The sequence below is a fragment of the Catharus ustulatus genome, chromosome 12 (genome assembly GCF_009819885.2).
Source record: "Catharus ustulatus isolate bCatUst1 chromosome 12, bCatUst1.pri.v2, whole genome shotgun sequence".
NCBI lineage: Eukaryota > Metazoa > Chordata > Aves > Passeriformes > Turdidae > Catharus > Catharus ustulatus.
Genome location: NC_046232.1, coordinates 6575573 through 6593269, shown reverse-complemented (window position 1 = coordinate 6593269; position 17697 = coordinate 6575573). Strand labels below are relative to the sequence as shown.

Below are 17697 nucleotides of genomic sequence, written 5' to 3'. Positions count from 1 at the left end.
GGGGGACAAAGAACAAAACTTCACTTGCCTACCACATACAATGGGAGACTGCCTGGAGCACTGAGCTACACCCAGCTAAACATTTTTGAACCAAATAACAACAGATTAAGTTTTATTTAAAAATTAACACAGAACAGATTTTCACACCAATACATTAGGAAGTTAAAATCAAAGCACATAGAACTGAATGCTGGTAAAAGTAGCATCTGTCACAGAATGCACAGAGCACCATGGAAAGACTGGAGTGATCCAGGCTACTGAGGGTTGTCTCTAAATGCTATTTAGAACATTAAAAAAAGGATAACCTCATCTTATGGGACTGAGAAGTAGACAACCTTCATAACATGGCCTATCCAAACTCCATTTTTCAATTTCTTTAATGGAAAAACTTTAAGCTTGTAGTGACTGTGGTGGTTTCACCCAGGCTGGGTGACAGGTACCCACTGAAGCCACTCTATCGCCTCCCTCCACAACTGAACAGGGAATAGAAAATATAACAAAGGGTTCATGGGTTGAGATAAGGATCAGGAGAGATTGCTCACCAATTATCACCATGGGCAGAACAAACTTGACTTGGGGAAATTGACTGAATTTATTACCCCTCAAAATCAGATGTTCCCCCCTAGCCCTCCCTTCTTACCAGCTCTACTGCCTTCCCTCAGTGCCATAGAGACAAAATGGGGGTTATGGTCAATTCATCACAGGTTGTTTCTGCTGCTGCTCAGGGATAGGAGTCCTTCCCCTGCCGCAGCATGGGGTCCTTCCCATGAGACACAGTTCTCCACAAACTCCTCCAATGTGAGTGCTTCCCATGGGCTACAGTTCTTCATTAGCTGCTCCATTGTGGGTCCCCACAGGGTCACAAGTCCTGCCATCAAAGCTGTTCCAGTGTGGGCTCCTCTCTCTCCATGTCTGGCAGGTCCCTGGCACCCACCTGCTCCAGCATGGGCCTTCCCTGGGGTGTCAGCTCCTCAGGACACCCACCTGCTCCAGCATGGGCCTTCCCTGGGGTGTCAGCTCCTCAGGACACCCACCTGCTCCAGCATGGGCCTTCCCTGGGGTGTCAGCTCCTCAGGGCACCCACCTGCTCCAGCATGGGCCTTCCCGGGGGTATCACCTGCTCAGGGCACCCACCTGCTCCAGCATGGGCCTTCCTGGGGGTATCACCTCCTCAGGGCACCCACCTGCTCCAGCATGGGCCTTCCCTGGGGTATCACCTGCTCAGGGCATCCACCTGCTCCAGCATGGGCCTTCCCGGGGGTATCACCTCCTCAGGGCACCCACCTGCTCCAGTGCCCTCCATGGGCTGCAGGGCCATGGCTGCTACCCCAGGGCTCCCCATGGGCTGCAGTGGAATCTCAGCTGAAGTGCCTGGAGCCCCTCCTGCCCCTCCTTCTGCACTGACCTTGGCCTCTGCAGGGCTGTTCCTCTCACACATTCTCAATCTGTTCTCCTCTGGCTACATCACGCCTGTACAAGAGCTTTTTTTCCTTCTGAAGTATGATATCACAGGGATAGTACTGCCACCTCTGATGGGCTTGGCCTTGGCCAGCTGTGGGTCCATCCTGAGCCAGCTGGCATTGGATTCCCCGTTGGACACGGTGGAAGCTTCTGGCAGCTTCTCATGGAAGCCACACCTGCAGTCCCCCCACCCCTCCCATCTACCAAAACCTGGCCATGCAAACCCACTACATGCCACTCCTTGCCACTGTGAATCACATACTTAAGAATTATCATTAAAATCCACATTCAATACAAAAAAAATCAAAATAACATCACAACATCGAATGAAAGTGGAAAACTTAAACTGAATTCATTCCCTTGTCCCTTCACCACAATTACAGCTAAAATTTTCCACCATTATTGCATCCTCTGACATGGTTCAGCCCATGTTTGCCGCACCACCTCTCACAATTACTATCCTTATCTCAAATTCCTTCATGTTCCCAGGTTTTATCAAATTAGAACTGTACATACTGGTAGATGAAGTGACTGCTTAAAGGCCTTAAAGGTACAGTATTAGGTAATTGAAATATTATGGATCTACTTTCAGTATTCCCCAAGATACTCTAAAATAAGTTCACAAATATAATCATTAATTTTAAAAAATTCAACTTAACTTGATGATTAGGTGAACATTTTGCATACTGGGGAAAACCATTAGCTGTCCAACACATGAACGACAGGAAAAGCAGACTTACATTAGTGTTGCAGAGCTTATATTGCTTGTAGGCACCAATGCACACGATGGCTGCAGCCCTCTGGGGCTGGGGCTGCCCCTGCAGGGCCTGAGGGCTGGAGTCACCGCCATGGAACAGACTCTGGGACACAGGGAATGAAGGTGACTGATAAACCGAGGGCCCCAGGCCTTGGTGTCCTGCCTGAGGCCCAGCTGGCTCTTGGTAGAGATTGCCATGCTGCAGTGAAGGAGCAGCTGCCTGGCTGTAGGAGCTCATGACACTCGGGCTCTGCTGGAACAGGTGGCTCCTTGACGACTGCCGCTGCCTCCGCAGCTTCTGAGGCTGCTGACCAGTATCAGTTTGTAAAGGTAAGATGTAGGGCACTTTTCCATAGCCATACTTTCCTGGACCAATAGGATTTCTGCTTCTGCTTCTAAAAACAGAGAAAGAGAGAGAAAACAGTTACTGAATCCAAAACCAAAGGAGCAGTGAGGTATTTACATGACTTGTAATAAATATGAACAAGACATAGTCTATCTGAATGTATTAGGAATCTCAGAAGGCCTTGATCCTAACAGTGCAGTCTGATGAGTAAGTTGGCAAAAAACATTTCTTCCAGTTCAGAGCAATGAGTGAATACAGCTCTTCTGGGTGACATTTGCAGCTCAGGAAGGGAGACACCATTAAAGAAAAGTACAGTAAATTCACGAATACAAGCCGCACTGAGTATAAGCCGCATCTCTGGGTGTTGGCAAATATTTCGGTTTTTGTCCATAGATAAGCCGCACCCGAATATAAGCTGCTCTGTCGTTCGCAGCGAGGACCCGCGTGCAATTAGTAACAGAACCGCGGGAGGGCGGGGTTTACTGGCTGAGCTAAGGCTGTGCAGGCTCGGCCCGCTAGGGGCCGCTGACGGGGCCAGGTGGCCCAGCCTGGTGCTGCCCCTCGGGGCCGGCCGCCGCTGCCACTGGGCTCGGTCACCCCGGGTCGGCGCTGCCCCGCGGTGGCAGGCAGGGACGGAGCTTCCCCCGCTCCTACGGCAGCGGCGGCGGGCGGGGACGGAGCTTTCCTGCGCCCGTGGTGCCAGCGGCGGGCAGGGACGGAGCTTTCCCGAGCCACGGCAATGGCTGCGCGGGGCTCCCGTCGGCTCCCGGAGCCGCGGCAATGGCGGCGCCCCCCCCCGTCCTCCCCGGGCCGCGGCAATGGCGGCGCAGGGCCCCCGTTGGCTCCCCGGGCCGCGGCAATGACGGCGCGGCCCCCTCCTCTCCTCCCCGGGCTGCGGCAATGGTGGCGCCCCCCCCCCCCCCCCCCCACCCCCTCCTCCCCTGGGCTGCAGCAGAGGAGGGAAGAAGAGAGCTCTCCTGCCTCTCTCCCCACCCCCCATGCTGCCTGCAGGGAGCCAGGGCAACACAGTAACACTGTAACAATCGCGGAATGCAAGCTTTTACTGGCAGGTGCTTGGCTCGGCGCCCTGGCTGGCACGTCTGGGGTTGTAAATGTCAGAAAATTATTCACATATTAGCCGCCCCCGAGTATTAGCCACACTTCCGGGTTTCCACCAAAATTTTTGTGAAATTGCTGCGGCTTGTATTCGTGAAATTACTGTAATTTTCTTTCTGTACATAAAATCCATTTATGTTTTTAATATCAATGCAAAACAGACTGGAACTCCAGTGAAAACCAGATATTGGAACTCCAGTGAAAACCAGAGATTATAAATTGACATACTTATTTTCTAGAAACAGAAGTGTTACAGATGCCAGTTGCCAGATCAAAGGGAGCTTTCTTTGGGTTTGTTTTCTTCATAAGTCTTATATTCTCCCAGGACTCTTGTTTGCTGGGAACCCTGAAAGTCATTTACCTCCCATTCCAGCCTTATGGCCACGTGGGGCTTTAAATCAATCTTCCTGGCTCAAGATGTGTGAACGAGGGTGCTGATTTGCCCTGGCAGATAAGCAACCAGCACTCTTGAACTGTTTATCCCTGTTAATCTGCTCTGAGACCATGACAGTCATTGTTGAGGCAGGCTTTTGGTAGTTACACCAGGGAGTACAATGTTTTTTGGTACTAAGGGAGGGAAATAAAAGCTTCCCATAACTGTACAGGAGAGGAAAGAAAAAAAACCCTAAGCTTTGTCCCTACTTAGCCAGACCTAAATGAGAGTGAGATTACACAGCATTAGCTTTTCCTTTGCTCCCTAAACTGAAGAAGAGCAAGAGAGAATAAGAGGAAAACAAGTACTGAACAATATTTGCAGCCAGCTGGAACAAAAACGGGGAGAAAAATGCCACCAATAATGGAGTTTACCATCTAAAGGTAAATTACTGCCTAACAGAAAAATACATGGAGCAAAGCATTACGTAATTCATGTCAGACCACAGCCAGCAGACATCTCCGATCTATGGTCTTCACCTCAAGCAGATGCATAACAGTTGTTTAATGCAGATCTGACAATCTCATTTCTTTGGGCATAATTTGCATAAACACATACACCTCTTTGCTCAGACAAATCTCTTTAGCACTTTGATAACAGAAATGATGGATCCCTTTAAACTTAAGCCAACCTCAATATATTCGTTATTTCAAAAAAACGCATTTGCCCAGACAAGTAAGAAAATCAGGTTTTGTGCTACTAATATAAGGGTTGTATCAAACATCATCGTGATGATGATGCATTCTTACTGTTCTAACTTTTGACAATTTCTCTCATGCTGAGAATATGGCAGCTGTGAATAGCAGGAACTGGCCCCTCTTAGCACATTTGCAGTGTCAAAAAGGAATTTGGTTGTTGTAGCTTTTTCTAATTTTAGCCATAAGCAAACGTGTGCCTTGGCAAATCAATGCATTATCACTGCCTCACAGACTTTATGCTAAGAACAGTGCTTTGAACCTCAAGTGGTCTTCAAGACTGAAGCACTTTCAGAGCTGGTGGGCTGGTTATTTATATCTAATAGAAGCCCTCTTTGAACTAAGGATATACAGTGTCTTTAAGATACACAGGTAAGATTACAGATTTCCTGGGCCTCCACCTCTTCTGTTAAGTGCTCTTAATACAGCCTCTCTCCAACATACCTTTTTCATTTTTTCCCCTTTTTCCATCACTTCCTCTCTCCTTACATTTATCCCATTGCCTCTAAATGGAGGTTCCCTGGCTCACTTCCAGCTGAAGCATAACTCGTTTTCTTTCTCTTCTGATGTCAGGCAGAATAAAGAATGTATTTCCATGCACTTTTCAGCATTTCATTTCTCTTATCTCCTAGTATCAAAGTACTTCTCTTGTAAATGAAAGGGTGCAACATTAGCAAAACCACTCATTTATGACAACAAGGAAGACTTGTACAACTGCTGGAAAGTTTCCTTAGAATGAACCCAAAGAAACTTCTGATTCCTCACATTTTCAATTCACAACCTTTCACTGTTTCTGAAGAAATGATGTTTTGGAAAGGTAACAACCTTTGGCCACCAGTTTCACCAGGGACAAGGAGAAAAAAAAACTGCATAGGAATTACAGATTTTTTTTCCCCAATATCTTCTCTTACCTATTGGCAAAAATAATTCTACAAGCAGAGAGAGATGGTTTTCTTCCCTGTATTCCCAGTCACAACAACCACACTAAAGAAAGACAACAGAATCTCACCACAGATCCTCAGATACAGTAAAAACAACACCTAGACCTTTCTTTTAATTTAGTGTAAAGTTTGGTCAAGTCTGAAGCTTTTTGTCAAAATCTTCAAAGGCTTCCCTTACCAGGAGTCCAGTCCTGGAATGAACATTCAGGTCCTCCAACCAGCTAAGGAAACCCCTGTCCACAGTGAGCCTGGTCCAGCTGCACTCCTGGGTGGCCAGGCCCAGGCACTCTCCAGGTTCTTGCCAGTTCTCCTCACTCGGGAATTCAGCAGCTGCCTAAAATCTATTCTCTGAAGTGCTGCTGGCTGTGGTTGTGCCCTATCAGCACAGCAACCAACCCAGAGCTAGCACCTACTCAAACTGAACTTAACGCTGATCTATCAGCAGAAACAGAGGTTTTACGTGCAAGATGAAAGTAGAAAAAAGACAGAAGGCAGGTTACAAATTTGATTTATAGCTTCATTTCCCAAAAAACATTCTACATTATTTACCACTGCAGAAGTCTTTTAAATCATACCAATTTGTGCTTTGGCATTGCTGTTACTCATTTCCATTTCAAAAATGCTCCAAAACTGCTGTTCTTTGATTTCAACTAGAAAATTAGTTCTAAAGGAGCTGAGTCCCCTTAGATCCCTATCAAAGCTCTCTGGCTTAAATTTAAGCCCTTCTACTCATCATAGTTTTAAGAGAATTGCTTTTTAGTAGGCAAAATCCTCTATAACTGAATCAATTACATACAACCTAACTTAATTAAATCTGTTTCTGTGGGTAAGTATACCAATATTTAACCTAATACTTGGGGTCATAGCAAATTATCTGTTTTTCAGCCCTACATTACTGTAATTAATTGACAGGTTTTAAAGGACACTACCCATCTACTCACAGTTCAAGTATATAGTACAGAGTTGCCTTGATTCTTTTTCTGAAAAACTGATGGTGACTTATTAGCTATTCCTGTCAGCAATGAAGCTATTGAAATGTTACTCCAATATTCAAAATGCAATTAAGAAAAAAAAGGGACAAGGAAAAGTCACATTTTGGAGACACAAAATGTCAAGTTGGAAAAAACCTGGTCTGAATTCTGTAAGCTTCTGTTAACAGGATCGCTATGGGCATATATTTTTAATGTACTTTTTTTTATTACTCCTAGATAATATTATTAAAATAATTTCAGTCATGCATTTCAATCCGTGGCATTTCCTCCATAATTCAAAACTGTGACTGGCCTCCAATTGTCCAAGTCAATCATTTACTTGCCAGCTCTCCTACTGCTTTTAATTTTCTTTCATGCTTTACATATTATTAGGGGCACAGTTAACAAGGTGTACTTTTAAAAGATTCCACCACGAATTTTTTCCCCCTTAAGTCACAAAATAAACTGTCTTATACTGTTCGTAACTGCTAGTGAGTTTACACCTCACAGTGTTTTAGTAGATTCTTTGACAGGAATAATTATAAACAAAAATGGCTGATACAATGGATTTGGAAACAGGTTTCCATATACTCAAGAAGGAGAGCTCCCACCAGGCTGATTCCATTCAACATCCACCATGCATTGCTGTCCACTGCACCACAGCCTGTGCTGCTCTGCATTCCACTGACTCACTTTTCACCGGCTCTAAATCAATCTGGAGAAAATCACAAACATGAATGAAAGAAAGGAGCCCTTTGACTGTTTTATATTACAAAATGCATGCTTGTCTGCTCACTGTTCTAGAAACTGGCCTTACAGCAGTGAGCAGGTATCTCTGTGAAATGTTTGTTCACAAGAGCTCAGGTAGCCCTTCTGAGAGAGCATCACACACTGCGAAGCAGTGCAACAGCACCAACTTCTGCTCCACTCCAGCACCCTGCTTCCTTCACCAGCACCAACTTCTGCCCCACTCCAGCACCCTGCTCCCTTCACCAGCACCAACTTCTGCCCCACTCCAGCACCCTGCTCCCTTCACCAGCACCAACTTCTGTCCCATTCCAGCACCCTGCTCCCTTCACCAGCACCAACTTCTGCCCCACTCCAGCACCCTGCTTCCTTCACCAGCACACTGCAGGGCACTTCATCAGGGCAGGCTGTCACTGTATCTCACTGATTGGCATTTTCATTAACTAAAGCAAGGGAAATAACTGCCTGCTTTACATTCATGGTAACTGTGGTAACCACACCATGATTTGTGGATATGCATTGCTTCCCATGTATCACATATACATAAAAGTATTAAAATTACTGTGAGCATATTTGTGCTAAAAATATAACTGCTAGAATTCACAGAGTAACCAACAATGTCTAAAAAGATTTTCTTCTGAAGAAAAATTGATTATACCACATTATACCACAAACACTCTCACTTCTATATCATATTTGGGGGAAAAGGTATTTACATTTTTCCAAGACAGTAAAATTAATGAACAAGGTCACTAAATAAACTGTCTCTTGGGAACAGGCTTAATTAATGGAATGTGGACTACCTTAAACGAAATTTTCCATCCTCAGAGATTACCACTGATACCCCAGTTTAGCATAGCTGCAGTATGCCCAATACAATAACTCAGTATATTTGCTTTTACTGATCTCTCAGCAAGTTCTGTATAACCTCATTTATGTGACTTTCAACACTAAGATAGGATTCCAAAATTCAAACCCAAATACTTCAATCCTCCTTTTCAGTAAAACCTCTGAACTCAGGCAACTCCTAGCTTCTTCTTTAAGATTTGATGGAATAATGCAGCCATGCAGGTGGCAGGTAAACCAGCAGAAATTCAATGCAAGTAACCTCATAACTCTGCTCAGATGCCTTACAAATGCTGTGGGAGGTTTAGCTGTTTCTGGCCCTCACTGACAGGGCAGTAGTTCAATGGTACCTGACTAAACAGCAGCAGTTTCTCACTTCCCCTCTTTCAGTGACCTCAGCTCAGGAAGGGTTGAAATGTTCAGCAGTAAGAATAAGACAGCTCAGGTGGTTTGCAATTATAGTATTGTGTTAGGAGGTTATTTCTGGTAATCCCACTCACAGAATGCTTGCAGTAGTATAATAAAAACTGATATTAGTTTGATTATAAATTATTTGGATTAGTACCCAGATGAGTGGCGTGACAGCAAAAAGTCAACCTGAGGCCTCAGCCATCCCAGCTAACTACTCATTTTGTGAAAAAATACCTCATTTGATCATTATTGCTATTAGATCCTGCCCAGAATTTTATTCAGAAGGAAAATAAACATCTTTCTCATATGGCCTTAAATCCCCCAAGTGCTACCAAAATGAATTCTTTGATTACCACTGGTGCTCTTAGATGTTTCTGGAAAACTTATCCTTAGAAAGGGATCCAATCCTTCTCTCTCTATCTTCCTTCTGCACATACACCAACCCACAATAAGCTTTTATAACCATAGTGGGCTTGGGGTAAAAACCATTTTTGTTCTATGAGAGAAATAATGAAAGGAGGGGTGGCTAAGAACTTGAGCTGGGTTTTGTTCCAGATACTAAGAAAAGCAAAAGCAAACACTCACGCCAATAAATATAAAGCCTCACAACTAGAGAACACAGTACCTTCTTGAACCTGAAGGTCCAGCAATCACACATTTTTTCACCTTTAGGAATTGGAAGGGACTAGAACAGGTCACAGAAATTGCATCACAACACGTGGCTACTGGTTAAGGAAATAACAACAGAATTGTAGTTTTAAAAGTTAACTGTAGACCTGCCAACAGAGTGACCTATATTTGACAGGACAAAGCATCTGTGAGAGGTGGCAAAAGAAATACTTTCAGAAAGGAAATTCTGGTTTGACATTAAATGATGCACTCTTCCTTTCCATTGCTCAAAGGCCTAGAAATGCAAACTGACCCTATACAGGGAACAGAGCAGCACAGCAGACTTGCACGTCAGCTGCTGGCAGCTGAATAAAGACCCAGAGCTAGAGCCATGCGAGAAGTCGATGATTTTTGGATTATTTCCTCAGTGCAAATTTTTCCTCTCACTCCCCTTCCAAATACATATGAAATGCTTTAGGGAAGCCCTTTCCTTTCCTCCTTTAACTTGCACTATTTGTGCAAGAATGCTTTAGCTATTTCATTATGCTGGTAATAATTCTGGGTTTTTTCTTTCTGCTCCTACGACCCCAGACAGGAAATACGTATCATGCTCACACAAGTGGACACTGAGGTTTGCTGCTCCACCACTAAAGCCTGTGTGAAGAGAAAGTGAAGGAGGCAGTTGTAAACATCCTACACTCAGTACATCAGTGAGAAATTGTGGTTCTGTCTTCTCCATCACCAAAACAGAGAACTGGGAATGCAACATTTAAGAAGTATTAAAACCTAATCCATTAATGTTTTTTCCTTCCAAGATGTGTTTTCTCTCTTAAAACATGTTATCTTTCTGCATGCCCTTATTACTTTTCCGTTTGTGCCTCTCAATAAAGATGTCTGAATGCTTTAATATTTTTTCACTATCTCCTCTTTCCTGTTTGTTCCTAGTGTGTGGTGTGGTCCCTCAGTTAGGCAAAAAATAACAAACCAAGTCAGTGCTACAGGGAACTCAGCTCCTCAAAGCTGGGGAGAGCTCTGCCTCTGCCAGTGCACAACCCAGAGAAGCACCAGCTTTCTTTTATACTCACTCTAGTGACTGATTGTAGTTAATACATTTCAATCATGCAAGAACTTTTCTTACTGCACTGAGTTAAACAGGGGAACACTGAAATTTTTCAAACCAGGCTTCTAATTGTAGGTACCTCAAACCTCATTCTCCCTGAACTCATGCAGTCCTGGTTCTGAATGCCTAACTAAACTAAGCCTCAAAGGCTGAAAATGTGAATACCCTCTTCAAAGACAAAGTATAGGAGATTTTATGATATACAAATTCTATTTTGGATTTTGCTAAAAAAACTCTAATCAGTTCTTTGTTGGCAGCTTGGAAACAGGGAGAGAACTTTTCCACTTGCTGGCAAATGATACAAACACACTGGGCTGTTGTATAGAACTGCTACTGCTGTCATAACTCTTTGCCTTGGAAGCCACTCAATTTCATTCTACCATGGTATCAATGTGAGCTTATCTCAGTCACAGATGTCCATTCCTCTCTTATAGTTTTATGCAAGTCTGCTAAAATTACAGCTTTTACATAAAGTCCAGTACAGTAAATAAATATGCCCAAAAAAGTTTCCACTGACTGTACAAATTCTGAAAACACAAGTGTTATTTAGCAGCCTGACATGAATTTCCAATATTATCCTTTTAGTGAACTCTAAACACAGTTCTATAGTATAAAAATCATGTGTAGAGTAACTCACATTTTGAAATCCATTTTCCATATAGGAACAGTAATCTCCTTTGTAAAGAAAGATTTTACTCTGGATTTTGTAAATCAAGGAAAACTATTAGTTTTGTCATTCAAATTACATTTTCAAATAACATTTTTTGTTCTCATTCTGTTTTTAAAGTCACCACCAAGGAATCTGAAAGTTATGCAACACAACAGGCTTTAAAACCACCAGGGACCTCCTAACACAAGATGGAAATAACTTATTATGCAAGTAAGATTAAAACACTGACCTTGAATCCAGTCTTTAGCCAAGGGGCAGAGTGTGTGGGGGTTGAAAATCAACTGTGGTACTGAAGTTTGTACTGTGCTTAGGAAAGCACAAGAATTTTCAAAAGCAAATACCTCCGTCACACAGGAAAGTGAGCATTTTAATATTTCATATGGCAAAACATTTCTTAGGAAGTAACACAGCTTCAGTTCTGCACACAGTCAGCATCATTTTCTGCTCACTGTGGTCTCCTGTCCCAGCCAATCCTGCAGTGATTGTTCCACACCACCCCAGCCTGTGCTGGCCTGCAGAGCCCACCAGAGCAGCAAGGGACAGCCCAAGGGGATGGAAGCCCAGCAGGGGCAGCGGGGCTGCTGCAGAGCCACACCAGTGGGGATTCCCCGGAAACTGAGGTGCCAAGGGCAGAGCCAAGAGCCTTTGGATGACTTTGTGCTGTTCAAGGCCAGGCTCTCAGTGTCAGCAACAACCCAGCCACACACCACAACCTGGGGCTGTCACACTGCACTGCCCAGAAGTGTATTACAGCAAATTATGGAGTAGGAAAACAGAAAAAAACATAGTATTACTTTTGCCTCCATGTACTCATGTTAACACTGCTAATCCTGTCTCTGGCACTCCTTGAGCTTCTGTAAGACTATCAGTGTCATACTGATTTTATATTCAACAGGTCTAGGCTATCATTTCCATGGGTTTGACAGAAAGACAAAGCAGTGACAAAGGAAATTGGCAACACCAAAGAAGAACAACATCTGAACAGCTCGTCCCAATTTCTGAAGCTCATGTTTCACTGAGACAGGCAGGAGCTTAACAGGTTAATTCTATTTTCAAGTATTCTTTTCTATGGAGTTTCTTGCAGGGGTTGAGAATGCCTTTATCAGCAGCAACAGAGTTGTATTGTCTTATTCCAGTCAGGCTGGAATACTGCCTCAAGGTAATACTCTTTCTTATGTTGTTAAGGACAGCAAAAAATCTTTTAAAAGGGAATGACAATTGACTGCTTCACTAGGAATCTTAAAAGTGCAAATGAAAAGGAAGGGTTCTTTGGTTATGTTTGGCAGGGAGCAGGCTGAGGTGTTTTCTACTTTGTTTGGTTTGGGTTTTTTTGTCAGTTACCCCAAAAAACTTCTCTTCATGCATCTCCCAGAAGAGAGTTGAGAGGAAAAGAACCAGAGAGCTGCTGGAATCCATATTCAGAGGAGAGAGAGCAGACATTTAAGGAGCTCTGCATCCCAGCACATCTCTGTTCTGCTCAGTTTCCAAACTGGAAACACATCTATTTTCCTTTCACATACATATAAAAAAAAATCTGATATATCAATATCCAAGAAGTGTTTCTACAGAAATGGGAAAAACTAATTGGAATTACTTGTAACAGTGCAGCTCCACCCAGTCTTAAAGGCTGTTACTAGGAAATTAATAAAAACATATACAGCATTTAAAATATTCTATGTGTTAAACAACCACATTTTTTTAGTTTATTTTCTTCAAATAGGAAATTTTGCTAAAAGAGATGGTAGGAAGAAAAAAAGAAAAAAGAGAAAACAAAAAAGGTAATAAATAGAAATACAAAACAAAATTAGAGTCGAGTTAAAAAAACAAGTTAACAGATGGTTGACCATCCCTTATGAAAAAAAGTTATTATTTTTCAAGCAATTAATATCAGACTGGCTAAGTAAGAATACAATTATAGAACAGCTATTTGTTCTGATATTTAATGGAAATGTCAAACGAGATTTGAGCAGAAAAGGAAAAATCAATAAATCACAACACAAATCTTAAAGGGAAGTGAGATAACCTGCTTAGCACAACTGCAGAATAATTACATCTGCCCTTGGACATCATGTAAGTAGTCGAGGGAGGGCAGCCCTGCCAGAAGGCGGTAAGCATTGCAGAAGTCAGTGCAGACGCTAATAACAGCCCAAAGTGAGCGAGCAGCTGCAAGGTGCCCGTGTCCGCAGGGAGCCAGGCCCGTACCTCTTGTCCGGCTTGGCGCTGTGCCGCGGGCCCTGCGAGTGCCGGCTGCCCCGCAGCGCCGCCCGCCCGCCCTGGCTGCTGTTCCGCCCGGCCCACGGCTGCTCCTCGCTCCTGTGCAGCGGCACCGAGGTGCGGATGGCTGAGATGACGTGCCCGGGGTAGGCGCCCAGCGGCTCCTCGTAGTGGGCGCTCTGGTGGGGCAGGGCCCGCTCGGAGGCCGGGAAGTGGCGGCCCGGCCGGCGGTAGCCGCGCTCCCGGTAATAGGCGGGGAGGCAGGGCCGCGTCTGCTCCATCACCCCCCCGCTGCAGCTCCGCGAGCAGGCGGACCAGGGGCCCCAGCTGCCCCACAGCCCGGGCACCCCGGCACCGCTGTCCTCGGGAGCATCGCCTTGCTCTTCTATCCTCTGCGGAACCTGCAGACACAACACACACACTTAGGAAGCAGAATTCACACTGGAGGGAGAGGGGAGCGCGAATACCGCGGTGTTCAGCCATTCACTCCGGATGGCATAGGAAGTAACTTGTCTTATTCTCTGCCTGTCAAAGGACTCCCAGTATAGGAGGAGATCTCCTACAGCCATCAACCACTCAGACAAAAAGTTTGGGGCTGGTTGTTCTGGGATTTGGGGGGGTTTTATGGTGGTTTTTTGTTTGGTTGGTTTTTTGGGTTGGGTTATTTTTTGGTTTTCCTTTTGGACTATCTGGATAGAAATAGATTTTCTTTGTTCTCAGCAATGGAAAAATTATATGATGCAAAGCTTGGAAATGTGTTATAATATTACCAAAAGCAGGAAATAAGGTCACTTTTGGTAATGAAATTGGGTTAACAGACACTCACTGCTCTGTTGCACTCTTGATGCTTCAACAATGGAGAGTGCTGGTGGTTGCAATAGTATTTCAGGAACTCCCATCTAATGTGGAACTTTTTACAAAGGCAATAATGTAAGAGGACAGGTTGATTTCCAACCAACCAAAAATGCTGCTATAGTTAACTCTTACATTACCACTCATGCCCCAGACCCCACATTACCACTGCATTCACAGAAATTCCCATCAAACTCAATAAAAGATGGGACAAATTGTTGGTCTCTGGTGTTCAGTGCCACTTAGTCCATACTCACCATTCAGCAGCACAAGGAAAGTGAAAGATAGAACCCCAAAGGGAGAGGATCCTTCTCATGAAAGAAGCTAGGAAAGATTAGGAAGGATAGGGTCTCTCCACAAGGAGAGTTAACCCCTCAAGCCAAATATTTTAAACATCCTGACCTTCTGATTGGAAAGGTATCAGCATAGCCAGGAAGTTACAATCCCATCCCCATCTCCCTGTGGTCTCCCCAAGGTTTACCCATTCTTGGAGCTAGATATAGTCAGGATTTCTCAGTTTTGCACTGAGTAAAATATTCAAATTTGCAGTTTTTCTCTTGCTTCTCTTGACCAACTAGTTGAATCACAAGCAGGTTCCCAATATCTGATTCTCACAATTATTAATATGCAGATCTTTCTTTTAAATGACCATCTTTTAAGTAGCTTATTAATGCTCTGAACAAGCTTTGTACCCACAAGGACATGCATCAGTTCATCTGGGAGACAAGAAAAGGCACTGTCCACAAACATGTTTGCCATACCTCTCCAGCACTATTCTAGTGCAGCTACCTCAGAATGAGCTTTGGAAAGCCAGCCTTGTCTGTCACTTCTCCCCTTTTCACAGCCAAAGCTTTCCATCTCCACACTTAGTCTCTCATCACAGCCACCACAGCCTTGGTCACTGAGCTGTGCCCCAGTCTGCCAGGGAGCACAGCCCGCATCAGCTGCCTGCAGACATGGCAGGCTGGGCTGGAACGTGGTTTGCAAACACAGCCTGACTACAGCATTACAACACAACAAGCCAAGCCAGAGCAGGGTTTGTGGTGCTGCTGTGTAATAGTTGGTTGTGGTTTACATCATCTGAAACATTTCCCCCTCTGAAGTTGCTCTCATGCTTTCATCACCAACCACAGAAAAAAACTGCATTTAATTATAACTTCTGATTAATAAAAAGCATCTGCGTTAGTGTGATATGTTACCCATTTCTCACATGTTATTTGAAAACAGGAGCAGATGTCTCTGTATTTAATGTCTTTTTCCCTGTGCATACCCCATTTGGCATCAGCCTTGAAAATCTAATAGCCTGTACAACCTAATACTATATAATGTCAAACTTAGAACACGCAGCAAGGTCTTTCTGGCTGCTACATTTGCTTTCATATCCAATAACAGAACACCACTGGCTCACACTTTGACCAACTAAATAAGATATTATTCAGTTTGTGATTTTTCCAGTGAATATTCACAGCCCATATTTGCACTGTGCATTAATGTGCTCTACCTCAGATATAAAATGATAATGACTACACACAGAGACACTCTTCTGGTCTGAAATCAGTCTGCAGTAAAATTTACTTAGTGTAAAACTAATAGTCCTTTGTTATCAGACAAGGTTTGACTTGTTTGGACTACTTCTTAATCATTTCTACAATGGTTCAGTTTTTTTAAAATGCCAAAGACTCTCAAGCAGGCAAAAACTAAAAACTAACCTACAAGCAATTCAAGTTCTCACTAACATAAGAAATGTACCATTGTGCAGAAAAAGAAACTGAATAGTGAAAAGTGTCAGCCTGCTACAAGAGAGAACCTGCCAACTGCCGAACTTCATTGCAGCAAGAATTGGTTCAGATAAAATGATACTTCATGTGACTGGAGGCAATGTAATTTCACACCCCCTAATCTTCATAGTGAAAGAGTTGTAGACACAGCATAAGAAGGTTTAATCCAGCTAGTTAAGGAAGAACATAAATATAAAACCTAAAAAAAAGTAACACTATAACGTCTTATACTGATAGACAAATTCATCAGTATTACTTAGTTGTGAGATAACAAAATTTTGAGATGGGAATTTTCAGTAACAAATCAGGTTATGAACTTTTCTTACTGTTTTCTTACTTTGAGTAAGATATGTGCTACAGATGAATCTTTAGAGGAGATGATGTGATTGATGGCATAATCTACTCGGTGAATTCTACTATGAAAGACTGAACAAACTGAAGCTGCTTAGTTTAAGGAATGAAAAACAGAGGGAACAATAATGACACTTTCAAACAGTTCCCATAAAAAAATACAAAGAGCTGTTACTTTTCTCTTTGCAACAAACTGTTCTTTTTTATAGCCAACACATTAATAACTATTTGGATTTAAATTCAATCAAAGGTGATCCAAATTAAAGGAGGAAAATTATTTAGAGAGAAGGCAAACAAAGCCTGGGAACAAATTGCCTGAGGAGGTTCTGGCAGCACTGAGACCAATCCTAAAGCTCAACCAGGCAAAACCCTTCCCGAGGGCAGAGGAGCTGAATTACAACACCCACAGGCTGGTTCCCCTCCTTTGATCCTGTGATTTCCAGGTAACTTAGTAGCCAAGAAGAAATTCTGCCACAGCTCTGTGATACAGTCAAGACATTACAGGATTCAGCTGAAGTATTTCAGAACATCTCAGACAAACCACATACTCAGAGATCCCAACAATAGGTGCCCCCTTCTCTTGCTTTAAGAACTACCCATTAAAAGCACACTTTCTGAAAGGAAGAGTCTAAGCACTGGGGAATAAGTGAAATGCACACTGAACTTTTCTTGCCAAATTAAATCATGAGAGTAATTTCTTTAAGAGAATCACATAGCCTGTAAAAAGAGAGAGATCAACCAACCCACTTAATCTACTTTCCCATAGTTCATGACTGATTCCTTCTCTAGGTGACCTAGACTCATTCTAACTAAAAATGCACCACCAAAAAGATTTTTATTTACTGCAAGTTAATCCCAACCAAGTATTTTGCTCTACAAACTCAATTTCTTTTCCCCTTTAATTTCCCCCTTTCTTTCTTTCCTACACATTTTTCAGTTATTTTGCAAGCCAAGGCTTGGAAGTGGACACAATACCGATCACCATGTGCAGCTGTACAATAAATAATGGAAAGAACAGTAAGACAAGTTTTTGGGTGTGCAAGTGCTTGCAATTTCTACAACTGCAACAACTCCTATTAATCTGCTATCAGAGAATCCTTAAATGAGAAATTCTCTTCAGAATGACTGTTAAATACCAAATATCTTCCAATCTGCCACCTTTTGACGAGCGAGTGGCAAACAGAATTGAGGCTGGATTTTCAGAAGGGTAGTTTCAGGGTCACCCCTTCCTTTACTCATCGGTACCCTGCATCCCTTTCTGTTCTTTTTCCCCAGTTTTCTTGTATTTTGTCACTTTTGTACATAGGAGCTGCACTACATACAGTTTTTATTCTAGAAGAGTTTGTTGGGGTTCTTTTCCTAAAATCATATGGAATTAA

General features: G+C 43.3%; 1 protein-coding gene across 5 annotated transcripts in view; it reads right to left on the bottom strand.

Annotated features, from left to right (window-relative positions):
• THSD4 (thrombospondin type 1 domain containing 4) overlaps positions 1 to 17697 on the bottom strand; it is a 264552-nt gene that overhangs the window by 191276 nt on the left and 55579 nt on the right. For all 5 annotated transcript variants that reach the window (XM_033070905.2, XM_033070906.2, XM_033070903.1 and 2 more), the window contains 2 exons: positions 13326 to 13738; positions 2202 to 2613 (listed from right to left, as the gene is read on the bottom strand). In XM_033070905.2, the coding sequence (XP_032926796.1) occupies positions 2202 to 2613; positions 13326 to 13738 (825 nt within the window). The remainder of the gene's footprint in view (positions 1 to 2201; positions 2614 to 13325; positions 13739 to 17697) is intronic.